The sequence below is a fragment of the Nyctereutes procyonoides genome, unplaced genomic scaffold, assembly GCF_905146905.1.
Source record: "Nyctereutes procyonoides isolate TBG_1078 unplaced genomic scaffold, NYPRO_anot_genome, whole genome shotgun sequence".
Classification (NCBI taxonomy): domain Eukaryota; kingdom Metazoa; phylum Chordata; class Mammalia; order Carnivora; family Canidae; genus Nyctereutes; species Nyctereutes procyonoides.
This window is the reverse complement of record NW_026575139.1, coordinates 22,229,230-22,244,338: the sequence shown is the minus strand read 5'-3', so window position 1 is coordinate 22,244,338 and position 15,109 is coordinate 22,229,230. Positions and strand designations below refer to the sequence as shown.

The 15,109-nt window shown below is 37.3% G+C and overlaps 1 protein-coding gene across 1 annotated transcript in view; it reads right to left on the bottom strand.

The window, feature by feature from the left end:
- The window catches only part of SPTLC2 (serine palmitoyltransferase long chain base subunit 2), a 111,017-nt gene that overhangs the window by 55,980 nt on the left and 39,928 nt on the right, over positions 1-15,109 (bottom strand). Inside the window, exons 5-9 of the mRNA XM_055304090.1 lie at positions 14,798-14,922; positions 8,514-8,607; positions 4,562-4,667; positions 3,598-3,817; positions 917-1,043 (exon numbers count right to left, since the gene is read on the bottom strand). Coding sequence (XP_055160065.1) covers positions 917-1,043; positions 3,598-3,817; positions 4,562-4,667; positions 8,514-8,607; positions 14,798-14,922 — 672 coding nt within the window. The remainder of the gene's footprint in view (positions 1-916; positions 1,044-3,597; positions 3,818-4,561; positions 4,668-8,513; positions 8,608-14,797; positions 14,923-15,109) is intronic.

Genomic DNA, 15,109 nt, shown 5'->3' with positions numbered 1-15,109 from the left:
AATGATCAACACTTTGAAAATCCAAAAATCTCTCTCTACAGATAATAAGGAATATACTGCACATTAGAAAAAAAAATATTAAGGTAAAATTCTGATTTAAGAAAACTGGCTTACATCAATCAAAATCAAATATACTACTTCCTTCCTGTTTTTCAATGCAAATCAAATCAATCTTACCACAAAAATATATAAATGAAGAGTTATCTGCTCAATTTTATATCTGCTAATATAAAATTCATTTTAGAAGCACTTAAAAAGCAACAAGTAAAATTAATGGATGTCTCATATTCACAATGGAAATATTTCTAGAAGTGAAAAAACAAAATTCCCAATTGTTCTACCTTTTCTGCAATCAACACTGCCCTCTAGTGATGCAGAAGAAAAGTAAAATAGAAACCAAGTATATGTTCATTTCAGTGTGTCAAGTTTAGACTAATTATTTCACCAAAGACAGAATAAACAAATTCAGGATGACTTTTATTACCTATTGTTAAACTAGAAACTCTTTTAAAAGGCACTAAGTCAAGGAAACTAATATATGCAAAGAGTGGCTTTTAAATACAATGGGAATGAAACATCTCAACACACAGTAAGTTACATCCTCATATAAAATTGTGCAATTTAAGAAAGACCCTGCAGCTTATCACCTAAGACTTATGAAGACTGGTAGGATAATAAGATTAAAGCGTCACCATCTGTAAACAAGAAAACTCAACAGGAAGCAAGCCAGGCTAGTTCTCACAGCTTTTGTGTACCGAATACGCTGAAAAGCTGTCCTTAGCAACCAAGGCCTCACCACCTGCTAGCCCTGCCCAGCAGTAGACTCCTCATTTTAGGAAACTAGTTCAAGAAAAAGAGTTCATTTGGCTAAATATTTACTGAGCATTGGAAATTTTCCAAGAAAACAAAGACTTACCAAGGGTGGTGCCATCCTGCCCCATGATACACTTCATCGAGGTGACAATCTGTTCCACAACAGGTGCGGACAGTGACGTGGCATATACTGCGCTATGAGAATGTGTTCGCAGATAGTCTATCAGCTCCTGGGAAGTTCACAGAAGCAAGTCATTAGAGGTAAAACTTGAACTCTCTGCAGTTTCACTGCCTTCCTTCCAGAAGAAAGCAGCCTCTTCCTCCCTTCAACAGCACTGGAACAGGGACATTACTCTGAGATGCAAGGTCACATGCTCAAAGTATACTATCAGCAACAACTAGGTCCAACACAGGGCAACATCCTCAAGCTTCATCTGGTTATTTAAACATGCCATGACATGAAAGAAAGAAAAACTAGTCTTAAAGAAGACCTCTAGCGATGCCTGGGTGGCTCAGCGATTTAGTGCCTGCCTTTAGCTCAGGGCATGCTCCTGAAGTCCCAGGATCGAGTTCCACACATCGGGCTCCCTGCATGGAGCCTGCTTCTCACTCTGCCAATGTCTCTGCCCCTCTGTGTGTCTCTCATGAATAAATAAAATCTTTAAAAGAAAAAAAAATGAAGACCTCTAAATTTGGAGAGCCTATCACTTAATGTTATAAACAGATCTACAGGGCAGCCCTAGTTGTGCAGCGATTTAGCGCCGCCTGCAGCCCAGGGCGTGATCCTGGAGACCCAGGATCGAGTCCCACATCAGGCTCCCTGCATGGAGCCTGCTTCTCCCTCTGCCTGTGTCTCTGCCTCTGACTCTCTCTCTCTCTCTCTCTCTCTCTCTCTCTCTGTGTGTGTGTGTCTCCATGAATAAAAAAATAAAATAAAATAAAAAATAAACAGATCTACAATGCTGAATTAAAGTGTTTGGATTGCCTTTTTTTAAAAAAAATATCCTCCAGATACACAGAGATTCATAAAATGTTATAAATATGGCAGAAATTAAATAGAAGAAATTCACTGGGTCTTTCATGAGAACAAGAAAGTCATCCACTGAATAAAAAAACTCCGTCAGTTACAAGGAGTTCAAAACAATCAATTGTATATCCCTATTCTTTCCTTTTTAACTTCACTAAATCTTCAAATAAAATGTGCAAAGTAGGTTATGTATCAGGACCCAACAAGGAAACACAAAATATGACTATACAACAGTGTATCACTTCAAAAATACTAAAAACTGTACAAAGGCCATAAAGCCAAAGATATACCACACCTAAATGATTTCCCAGAGTATTCTGTTAAGTCCTTTGACTTTGTAATAAATCTTACCAAAAAGCAATCAACTCTCCAAAGTGAGCCTGGTCCCATTAACAAAAATTTGAGGTAAAAATCTATCAAACTTGACTAAAAACACTAATGAGTTTTCTCTAAAAGGCAATCAATTATTAAGAGAAAGTCCAGGCTTTAAGCCTCCCAATGTCAAGTTTTAAAAAGGAATAAAAGATGTTTATAAGCTCCTAATACATGCTGCATACAAATACTCGACAATGTGCTTTTCTTAGTATTATGGAGAGGTTTTTTTTACAATAAGTTTTATTGAAATGTAATTCACTTTTCCAAAGCATACAGTTCAGTGGCTTTTAGTATATTCACAGAGCTGTGTGATTTTCATCACTGATTTTTAAAATTAATTAATTATTTTTAAGTAGGCTCCAGACCCTGTTGAATTTTCTTGTCTATAGATGGTACTTGAATTCATGACCCCAGGATCAAGAGTTGTATGCTCTACCGACTGAGCCAGCCAGAAGCCCCAGTCTAATTTTAGAACATTTCATTATCTCAGAAAGGAACCTCATATCTATTGGCAGTCACCTTCCACTCCCCCCATGCCCTCAGCCCTTGGCAACCACTAACCTACATCCTATCCTGATTTGTCTGTTATGAATATAACACAAAAGAAATAATACGTGACCTTTTATGACTGACTTCTTTAACATAATGCTTTCTAGTTCATCCAGGCTGTAGCACAAACATACACTATTTTTTCAACCCTTACTACAATTTTTTAAGCCAGGCATATTTATCTCTGTTTTACTGATAAGGAAATGGGAAGGTTAAATGCTTTGCTGCAGGGCTTACAAAGTTAGGGAGATATTCAAACCTAGGTCTCCTTCTCATGGTTCAACCATTTCCAACACGTTGATTCTCAAATGCCTTATAATTCATTACATAATTTTTAAATTCAAAAATACAATGCCTTATAATAAACCAGAGCAGGCAAAGCAATTTTTCTTCCTGTCATTACACTCACCCAAGATGCATTTGAGGCCATGGGCAGGGAAACTGGTCCTCTATTCCCACTGGCTCTCATTATAAACTCACTACTTTTGAAATTGTGGGCACAACTCAAACCCAGTAGAAGACTGTGGCAAACAGGCAGCACCACTGTGCATCCTTTCATACAAGAGGGTGTTCTGTATCTCAGACCAGCATGTAGTTGAGAACGAAGCTCAAATAAGAAAACAACAAACAATGAACAGAACCAGCCTTTCGTTCATCAGAGTCACTCACTGAGCAGCTGAAGTATGAAGCCTGCTGGTGCTCTGAGCCTAAGCCACAAACAAATTAAGGATCTCCACATCCCAGTTCAGGACTCTTATCTGCTACACGTGAGTTACCAAATCGGGTAGCAAGAGCCTCTACCCTAAACTGCTCAATTTGCATGGCCCATTTACCTTCTTGCCTCCAATGTATCCTCCAGAAGCACCAAAGCTCTTTGTGAATGTTCCCATCATAACGTCCACATCCTCAGGATCCAGGCCAAAGTAATCTACCACACCTCGACCTGAAGGGCCCAGAGCCCCAATGCTGTGAGCTTCATCGAGATACAAGTATGCTTTGTATTTCTTCTTAAGAGCAATCACTTCAGGAAGGCGAACAATAGATCCCTCCATGCTGGCAAAACAGAAAAAAACAAATACACTGAGACTTTTCAACTCTCAAAATTAGGAGTTGGCCACCTTACTGTTACTATTAATTTTTTTTTCAGTTTATTGCTTTTAAAAAATGGCTTGACAACTCTGCCTGTGATTTTAAACTGACAAAGTCAGATGATGCCGTGGCTAGCTAGATGTCTAGGGGAAAGGAAATGGGATCTTTTCAAATAAGTACCAGAACAGAATTAATCTTACTTCACCACAGATGGATAAAGGTCATAGCAGATTCTTCTAACACTTGTAGTTACAGGCTACGTTAGATTTTGCATTACACTGCATATATAATTTAAAAAACAGAATAAAAGAATAAAGAAGACAGGAGGTAAGAGAGTAAGTGCAAGAACCCAAATAAATCAGAATAAAATCTTTCTTAAAATGAAATTATGTATAATTTGTTTTGACACATTAGGAAACATATTCTACTTTTTGCCCCTATATATACATTCCTTCTACAAACAGTAGAAAAATAGGGGATGCAAAAACAAAGGGTATTTGAAGACCATTAGCACAATGGAAAGAAAAAGAAAAGCCAGATAAAAAGACTTCTATCCTAGTGCTAACTCTGCTTTTAGGTATTTTAACAAGTCATAAACACTGTCTCCTTAGTTTCCAGAGGGGTCCAGATTACTGTTCTCTTCTGCTTAAAAATTCTAAAACTTCACGAAGCCACATCAGAAAGATAAGAATAAGAAAGCAGGATTACCTATAGATTCCTTCCACAAGGATTAGAATTTTCTTCCAGGGCCTTCGTGTCCGAGGCTGACCATAAACAATGGCATCTTTCAACAGCTTCTCTAGGCTTTGCATATCTGTACCACACAAAAAAGAATTTCAGCACGAAGTACCTTCCTCTTTCTGACCTTTATTTCAGAAATGCAAATATACATTACTTATTCAGGGAGTGTCTCTCAGATAGTAAAAGACATTAACATAATCAGAACTGAGCAGAAAAAGATAAGGCAAAATGGGTGAGCTACTGCTAACTTGAATTGAATGACTATCTCCTCTAAAATGTAATGAATGTTCAAAACCACAGAAACTCCACTAAATGACTGTGGCACAGGTGATTCCATTCATTAGCATCCTTGTGAAATGACTGATGTTTCATGTTAAATACCCTGGCCTTTCAGTTAGCGTTTTCTTTCTTTCTTTTTTTTTTAAATAGAATCAACTGTATCTTTAATCCTAGTGAGTCATTCAGAAATACATGCATAAAGAAGGCTGAGAAAGAGAGTACAAATAAACTACAACAAATATATACACCTCCTAAAAAGCAAATATGGGGGAAAATTTAAAGTGCATGCATCGTTCCCTTTCACCTAGGATACACTCAATAAACACCTGCTAAATAACTTTATCTTAGTAGCTCAAGGTACACCAGTTTGGGCATACATCAGACTATGTGATAAGAAAGCTTGGCAATCAGTTCAAACTGTCTCATGTTGGACTTGATCAGCTGCCTGTACATAATCAAGCTCTCGTGGCTCTTTTGGTCCTTAACGATGGTTAACAGGCCCAAAAGCAAGTTGGCTGGTACTACCATTAATGAGGATAATTTGCCTGGTTTTTTTTTTTAATTTTTTTTTTTATTTATTTTATGATAGTCACCGAGAGAGAGAGAGAAAGAGAGGCAGAGACACAGGCAGAGGGAGAAGCAGGCTCCATGCACCGGGAGCCCGACGCGGGACTCGATCCGGGGTCTCCAGAATCGCGCCCTGGGCCAAAGGCAGGCGCCAAACCGCTGCGCCACCCAGGGATCCCGATAATTTGCCTGTTAAAGACAAATGCTTTGAAGACCACTGTTACCACAACAGACTTTATACTTAAAATACCTGCCCTGAAATAATAGCCTTAAGAAACTTCCCCCCAGAATCTATGCAATATTAAGTCTGGGGAACATTTAACAGGGGTGGGAGGCATCCTATCATAAGATGTGATTTTATATTCTTTATTGCTCAGGACTGAAGGAGGGGGTTACAAAGATACACGATTTTGCTCTTTCCATGAAAGGATTTTGGTTAGGAAAGAGAAGGTAATAAAAACACATACCACAAATAAGATGGCAAAGGTTGTGACTGTTTATATCTTCAGTTACTCATAACAAAACAATCTGCTACTTAACCCACTGTTTATATCTTCAGTTATTCATAACAAAACAATCTGCTACCTAACCCAATCTGCCAACACAGAAGTATGTATGTCTGTTGTGAAGCTGCTACTTCTGCTGCAGAGACCAATGTGTGGCGATCACCAGGAGACAAATAAAAATGCACTCATTGTTTTAGTTTCCTCTGTTTACATACAGAAAGGAAGAGAAAGATATTGACTCAAAAATTTTAGATGAAAGGAAGTACCTATAGTGGAATGCCTGACCGTATCACCTCCTTAAGAAAAAAAAATTCAATTATATCTCTCACATTATGCTCCCTAGATCCCAAGGAAATTAAAGATTTAAATAAAAAATATACCACAAAATCATAAAAAGAAAATACAAAAGAATAACTTTATGATCTTAGAAGGGGAAAGGCATTATGCAAATCTAAAATTCATAAGACAATAAATGTACCAAATTCAACATTTTAATAAGTCTAAAGCAAGACACTAAAAAAGTTAAAAATGAAATTAAAAATATTGCAACAGGGCAGCCCCGGTGGCGCAGTGGTTTGGTGCCGCCTGCAGCTGGGGTGTGATCCTGGAGACCCGGGATCCAGTCCCGCATCGGGCTTCCTGCCTGGGGCCTGCTTCTCCCTCTGCCTGTGTCTCTGCCTCTCTCTCGCTCTCTCGGAATGAATAAATAAATAAATCTTTAAAAAAAAATTAAAAAAAAATTTGCAACATACAAAAAAGAATATAAAGGGCTCTTATACTCAGTGAAAAACAGTTTGAAAATGGCCAATTCACAAAGAAATACAAACATGATTAACTGTATAAAGAAGTTGCTTGGGACACCTGGGTAGCTCAGCGGTTGAGTGTCTGCCTTTGGCTCAGGGCGTGATCCCGCAATCCGGGATCGAGTCCCACATCGGGCTCCTTGCATGGAGCCTGCTTCTCCCTCTGCCTATGTCTCTGCCTCTCTCTCATTGTCTCTCATGAATAAATAAATAAAATCTTTAAAAAAAAAATAAGAAGTTGCTTAACACCTAATAATCAAAGAAACAGAAATTAACCTGTTATTGACTTATTAGATTGGAAAGTATCTTAAATGATTCCTAATGCCCTATGTTGGCCTGTGAGTGGTCACCATCATGTTGTTGAGTAAAAATTTGTACCATACTTGGAGGCAATTTGAAAAAGTATAACACTTTTTATAACCTTTTAACCAGGCATCCTAAGCCTGCTAGGAATTTATCCTAAGGCACGAATCAGACCACTGAGCAAAAATGTGAGTGTAGGTAGTACTGTTTCTAGTAGAAACATTTAGAAACAACCCTATTGTCCAAACTGAGGGATGGATTGGGAAGGGCAACTGCAGATGCTGCCTGCCACCCTGGCATTAGGGGAGGAGAGTCACATGTACTGTCAAACAAAGTTCACAATGTGTTGTAAGGAAATAGGTTACACAACTGTGATTAATAATGCCATGTACTTTATAAAACAAAATACTATCATTCTCATTATAAAACATTTTAGACAAGACAAAGACAGAAGGAAGAGAGTTATTATCATCCGTAAACTTCGATCCAGAGTACAGATCTAACATTTGGGTGTTTATTCCTCCAGACTTTTGTCTGTACGTGTACACATTGTGGCAAAAAATGACATTAGATGTGCAGTTTTATAGTCTTTCCTTCCTATATGTGAGTATTTTAACTACAAAAGTTACTCTTTTTATTGTAAATATTTTAATAATACACAAGATACTTCTACTTAGGGAGAAAGTTCTGGCAGTGCGACCTTCCTCTGTGCCTTTGCAGCATTTGTTCATATGTGTATTCTAGTACCTGTTCCGTATCAGTAGTGTTCCACTACTGGTTTGTCTATAGTCTTTTCATTAGCCAGTCAGAGATCCTTAAGATGAGACCCTGCTTTATTCATCCCAATAGCCCTGGTGTTATGGCAAATTACACCACAGGCATCTAGTAAATACATATTGAATAAATAGCTTGTAAACAAGGAGGATGAAAAAGTTGAAAGCTAAATAAAAGGAGAGTGTTGTATTCTGTACCAAAAGGCTTCCTTTAGCCTCTATTTCTAATGACGAAGAGAATAATTTTTTTTAAATAAATTAATTTTTATTGGTGTTCAATTTACCAACATACAGAATAACACCCAGTGCTCATCCCGTCAAGTGTCCCCCTCCGTGCCCGTCACCCATTCACCCTACCCCCCGCCCTCCTCCCCTTCCACCACCCCTAGTTCATTTCCCAGAGTTAGAAGTCTTTATGTTCTGTCTCCCTTTCTGATATCTCCCACACATTTCTTCTCCCTTCCCATATATTCCCCTTCACTATTATTCATATTCCCCAAATGAATGAGAACATACAGAGAATAATTTTTTTTTAGGAGAGAATAATTTTTAAAAGATTGGACCAGAAGGACATTTTAAATGTTGTACATGCTTTTTTATAGCTTTATTAATGTAACTAATTAACTACTGCCATTAATCCAAAAAATATTAAACATTAAGGCTGTAATGAATTCCAAATCAAACTCACTGTTGTGTTTGAAGATTCGAATGGTTGCTCCTGAGAGTCTGGCTCCTAGAACCAGCGATGCATGGTTCAGTTCATCACTCAGAATCAGGCAACCCTGCAAAATCACAAGCATAGGAAAATAAGAAGTTAGGTGGAAAGGTTTAGTTACACAAATTACAAAATGCTAAAATAATAATGCTATCTTATTAAGGAAAGCTTACACAACAACAAAATTATCAATTTCAAGAAGAAAATAATGCACATTTTTGCTTCGCAAAATTAACTTAGAAGTCAATACAAAACTCTCACCTTTTAATTTCTTCAGTTCTGTGACTGACTTAAATATTCAGATATACAGCAACAGGCTTTTATTTACATCTAAAATCTGCTATATGAGACAGTCTTCATAGGGTTTCAATTTCACTGGTCTGATGGCATGCTGTATGAGTTTTAGTATGATGTCCTTTATTATTTGTGGGGAAAAGTGGGGGACAAGGGAGCTGAGGGAGTAAAGCCTGTGGAGACAATGCATCCTTCCTCTCACTCCTAATCATAGCCTGAGTTCAATGAGGGTTCCACTTACCAATGTTTTCCTCACTGACTGAAGTGTAGGCCTCAGTTTTGCCTTCAAAATCTCTCCATAAGCTCTACTTTAACATGTAAACATGAGTTTCTACTAAGGCAACAAGAAAAGGCTGAGGTTCTCAGGGACTTTATTCCTTCTCACATTCTTACTCTTCAACCTGTAAGATCTGAGCTCAGAAACAGGTTTTTCTGTCAACAGTGGCCTCAAAATATCCCATTATGACTTTAAGAGCAAGGTGCAGAAAGTATTAGCATGTTCCCAGGAGAACAAGAGAGAAGACACATATACACACACACCGATTTATAACAGAATATTCTTAGAGGGATACTTAAGAAACTTGTATAGCAGATGTCTGCAATTTTTACTGTGTGCAAGTTATTATAAGGATAAAAAGCTACCTAGTTACAAACACATACATTTAAAAAGGAAAAGTAGAGTTGCAGATTTACCAATATGGGCTGATGGGTTTTTTTTTTTTTGGGGGGGGGTTAATTTATATGTAATGTGTATACATGCACACAGACGTGCGTATGCATCAGTCAATACACGTGCATCTATTTTTCTAGTTCTATGCACTGAGGGACAAGAAGTAGTGACACCCAACTAGCCATAAACACAACAGACCTTGATTTCTAAATACCATCCTCCAGTAAAAGGAACCAGGGCTCAATGGTGAATTCATGGACCCCAAGGCTAAAATAGGTTTGGAAGAAATTTAAAAATTTAAAAAGCCCAGAGCCTCTTATTCTACAAAGTAAGAAAAGTGCTCCTTAGAGGGGGGGAAAAAAAGCACAAGCACATATTCAAATGGCACAGGAGCCCTCCTGAGAGATCTCCTAACGGCCAAAACTGGAACAAAAATAATATTTTGAGCAATTATGTTGGATTCAAATAATAAAATATTCACAAATCTAGACCACTGTAAATGAATAAGGGAGAAGCAATAACTCTTCAGAAGAGTCATGGTAATGAAAGACAAGGAAAGACAGGAATTGTCACACACTGGAGAGTAAGGAGATATCATGCAGATATTCTATAGAAAATCTGGTAAAGTTGAAATGAGTTCTGTACTTTAGTAATTAGCATTGTATCAAGGTTAATCTCTTGGGTTTGGTAAATTTCACTGGTATGAAAGATACTAATATAAAAGGAAGCTGAGTGAAGGGTACACAGGAACCCTGTATTCTTTTACAACTCTTCTGTAGCTTTAAATTAATCTTTGAAAAAAAGTGTGAAAATTTTTTTAAAAATAAGAGACACTAGGGAAGAAAATGATGAGATACTGAATTTCTCTTCTGCAAGTCTTCAAACCCTTTACTTACCATTCTTGGCATCCCGCTATACCTTAAAAGGATCCCACTCCTTTCCATTCTATACAATTTTATCTTCTTCTCTTTCTAGTTAATTTTTTTTCCTGACAAAATCTGCAACATAACTTGCTATTTACTAGCCTTATTCACCATTTCTATGTATCAATCTACTATGAGGCTCTATCATACCCTTAGTTCAAAAATAAAATAAAACTTACATATTAGCATTTAAGAGCTAAGTGCTTAATATGTTCCGGGCATTCATTATGTTAAGGGTTTTAAAGACATTATGACTTCTAATCCCCATTAAAAAAATCTAAGAGGCAGGTACTATTATTATCCCCACTTTACATATGAGGAAACTCCCTTTCAGGAGTTACAAATCTTGCCCAAGGTCACAAACTTAGTGACTCATTACGAAGGTTCTGCTTCCAGAACACATGCTCTTAATCTGTAATATACTATCTCCCCCGCCTTCAAGCTGCATAATCAACCACCTCACATAGAAAATTTAGTATCAGATTCAAAGAAATATTAAAACTGGATTAGTTCCTGCCTTTAATGGATTGAATGATACTTAATAACATTCAACCATAATGTTTGATTTGAAAGATAAATCTTTAAGGTAGTATCTTCCAACTCTGTATATAAAATCTCTAATTCTACATAATTAGTTTCTGAACATACAGGGAAGAGCAGGATGAGATAATTTAATCCCCTAGTGTGAAAAACTCAGAGAAATTCCAAATAAGAATCTCAAGATTTATACTGCTAAAATGTAGACAGGAATGTATTATAACCAATATGAGGTCGAAGAACCATACATTTCTGTGTCAAGGGATCTGCCCATTGTTAGATATCTAAGTTGATCTAAGGATCACTACACATCCTTTTAATGTCTGCAGGATGTGTAGTGATGTACCCTTGTTCATTCCTGCTATTGGTGTCTTTTTATCCTCACCAGTCTGACTAGAGATTTATCAATTTTATTCATTTCCTCAAAGAATCACCTTTGGTTTCACTCATTTTTCCTCATTTCTGATTCGTTATCTCTGAATTTATCTTTATCTTATCCTTCCTCTGTTTGGAATTTTTGGGTTTAATTTGCTCTTCCTTTTTGAAGTTCTTGTTTAGATGACTGATTCAAAACTTTTCCTTTTTTTAATACAAGCCTTAAAGCTATAAATTCCATCTGAGTACTGCACTAGCTTCATCTCACAAACTGTAATACACTACATTTCCATTTAGCTCAAAGTATTTTCTATTTTTCCTTTCTTCTTTATTTATGTGTTATTTGGAAGTATGCTAATTTTCAAATATTTGAGGATTTGCCAGATATCTTTGTGTTACTGATTTATGATTTAACTCCATAATTCATCAGAGAACATACTTTGAATTCATTTAAATTTTTAAGAATTTGTCAAGGTTCATTTAATGGCCCAGAAAATGGTTTATCTTGGTAAATGTTTTGCTGTTGTTGGGTGAAGTGTTTCATAAATGTCAATTAGGTCCAGTTTGTTGATAATGTTTTTCAAATGTTCTATAACTTACTACTGATTTTCTGTCTAGTTCTTCTCTCAATTATTGAAAGAGGGGAATGGAGATCTCTAATAACAATTATGTATTTGTCTATTTCTCCTTTCAATCTCATCAATTTTTCCTTCATGTATTTCGAAGCTCTATTACTAGAGCTATACTAGAGATCAATGTACCTATACATTTAAATTGTTATATATCTTTTTGGGGTCCCTGGGTGGCTCATTTGGTTAAGTGTCCAACTCTTGATTTCAGCTTAGGTCCGGTCTCAGGGTCGTGGGATGGAGCCCCACATTGGGCTCTGGGCTCAGTGCAGAGTCTGCTTGGGATTCTCTCTCTCCTTGATCACATGTGCTCTTTTTTTCTCTCTCAAATACATAAATAAAATCTTAAAAGGGGGGGCACCTGGGTGGCTCAGTCAGGCACTGGACTCTTGATTTCAGCTCAGGTCATGATCTCAGAGTTGTGAGATCAAGTCCCACGTTGGGCTCCCCACTCAGTGGAGAGTCTGCTCAAGATTCTGTCTGCCTCTACCCAACCCCCACCCTGCTCACTCATGCTCTTTCTCAAATACATAGATCTAATGAATAAATAGAACAAGATAAAATTGTTATGTCTTTTTAATTAATTAACTGCTTTTATCATTATACAATGTTCCTCTTTACCCACAGAAATAACAGCTTGCGGGATGGGATGCCTGGGTGGCTCAGTGGTTGAGCATCTGCCTTTGGCTCAGGGCGTGATTCCAGGGTCCTGGGATCAAGTCCTGCAATGGGCTCCGCACAGGGAGCCTGCTTCTCCCTCTGCCTATGTCTCTGCCTCTCTCTGTGTCTCTCATGAATAAATAAATAAAATCTTTAAAAAAAATTTTTTTTAAATATTCCTTGCTCTGAAATCTTTGTTCATATTAATATAGTCACTTCAACTTTCTTTTTGATTGTTTGCATGCTGTATCTTCTTCCACCCTTTTATTTTTACCTGTGTCTTTTTTTTTTTTTTTAGACTAGTCAAGTGCAGTAGTGAGAAGGGGGGAAAAAGTAGAACAAGGAGTTCGATCTGTAACTGACTGTGAACAATCAATTGAGATAACTCACTACGGACAAGCCTACCTGTGTCTTTAAAGTAGGTTTCTCGGGCAGCCCCGGTGGCGCAGCGGTTTAGCACTGCCTGCAGCCCAGGGCATGATCCTGGAGACCCTGGATCGGGTCCCACATCGGGCTCTCTGCATGGGGCCTGCTTCTCCCTCTGCCTGTGTCTCTGCCTCTCATTCTCTCTCTGTGTTTCTATGAATAAATAAAATCTTAAAAAAAATAAAAATAAAGTAGGTTTCTCGCAGAAATCTGCTTACTTTTATTGAATCTGACAACATGTTTTCTAATTAGAATGTATAAGCCATTTACATTTAATATGGTATCAATATAATTGGGCTTAAATCTCTTCTCTTGTTGTTTTCTATTTATCCCATCTGTTCCTCGAAACTGTGTTTATATAATTGAGAAGGTCTTTACAGTTAGCCTCGTCCAAATACTTCATTTTACAAAGGAAAATTTGAGGCTTAGAAAGGCTGGCCGGGCTGGTTCAGTTGGAAGAGCATGCAGTTCTTGATTTTGGGGTTATGAGTCTGAGCCCCACATTGGGTGCAGAGCTCACTTAAATAAAACTTAAAAGAAAGACTGTGACATGCTCATAGTCATACAGCTAAATTTGAACATATAAAAAGAAATAAATTTAAACATATAACCAACCAAACAAAAACCCAAGTCTTCTGACTCATTAATCCACTGATTTTTTTTTTCCAGTATGTCATTCCTAGATACCAATATTAAAATGAGAGTAAAAAATCTGGGGGTCCTTTAGGGACACTTGAGTGGCTCAGTTGCTTAAGTGTCCCACTTCTGATTTCAGCTCAGGTCATGATCTCAGGGTTGTGAGATCAAGCCCTCTGTTGTGCATACTCTCTAAAAAAATTAAAAATAAAAAATGAAATAAAAACCTTGAGGGTTGGGATCCCTGGGTGGCGCAGTGGTTTGGCGCCTGCCTTTGGCCCAGGGCGCGATCCTGGAGACCCGGGATCGAATCCCATGTCGGGCTCCCGGTGCATGGAGCCTGCTTCTCCCTCTGCCTGTGTCTCTCTGCCTCTCTCTCTCTCATTGTGTGCCTATCATAAATAAATAAAAATTAAAAAAAAAAAAAAAAAAAAAAAAAAAAAAAAAAACCTTGAGGGCCCCTTCAAGCTGAGAGTGCCAGTCTGCTAGAATCTGATTTACAAAGTCTCTTATTTCTTCTCTCCTTAACTGCCCCCATACAAACTCTACCCACAGGGGCATAAAAATTGCACATACTCATTTTTATTATTGTTGTTGTTATTACTACTACTTTTAACCTTCATTATTATTCATCTATATTATTACTTTTAACCTATATTACCTGTATTTTACATATATACATATCATTTGCCCATATATCTCTAAGCAACAGACATTATGATAAGAATAGGCATTAGGGTACCTATGTATTTTCTTATTTTTCTACCAGGAAAAACCACCTGTTAAATAACCTTCCAAACTAAACATTGTTTCTTTCAAAATTTTTAGCCTTTTATGAGGCTTTAATTAGAATCCCTTTCAAAATTATATGAAATAAAAAAGGCAAGAATCATCTAATGGAAGAGAAAGAATCATGGGTTCTAGCAAGAAAGCTTCAACTGATATAAGTCTCCATGGAATACACTTATCCAAAAATTTGTGATAGAAATATCTTTGGGTAGATCATGTGTAGCCTGAAGTTTACAATAGCCTTTGGCTTGTTCTGAATGCTTTACAAACAAAAGATACATACAACAGAGTTTTCAAAAATGACAGACTAAGTCTTACTTTGCCAACAAGAGCAGGAATGTTCATTGAATTTGTTGCAAATCCCATGCCATATGCCATAGCAGCTTCTACTCCCAAGAAACTTGCAACAAGCTTCTCTAGCTCTTCATGCTTATCCAGGTTTCCTGTGTGGAGAAGTTAATGAAATTAATACCACCAAATCCCAAATTTAAGAATTACTCATTACTTCCTAAAAAGAAATCATAGTCTACATGTGACAACCTTTTCAGAATAAGCTCTGTGGAAGAGCAGTATGAAGAGAAATGGCTGATAAAGGACACAGTAGTTGAATACATTCTGATTTGGCACCTG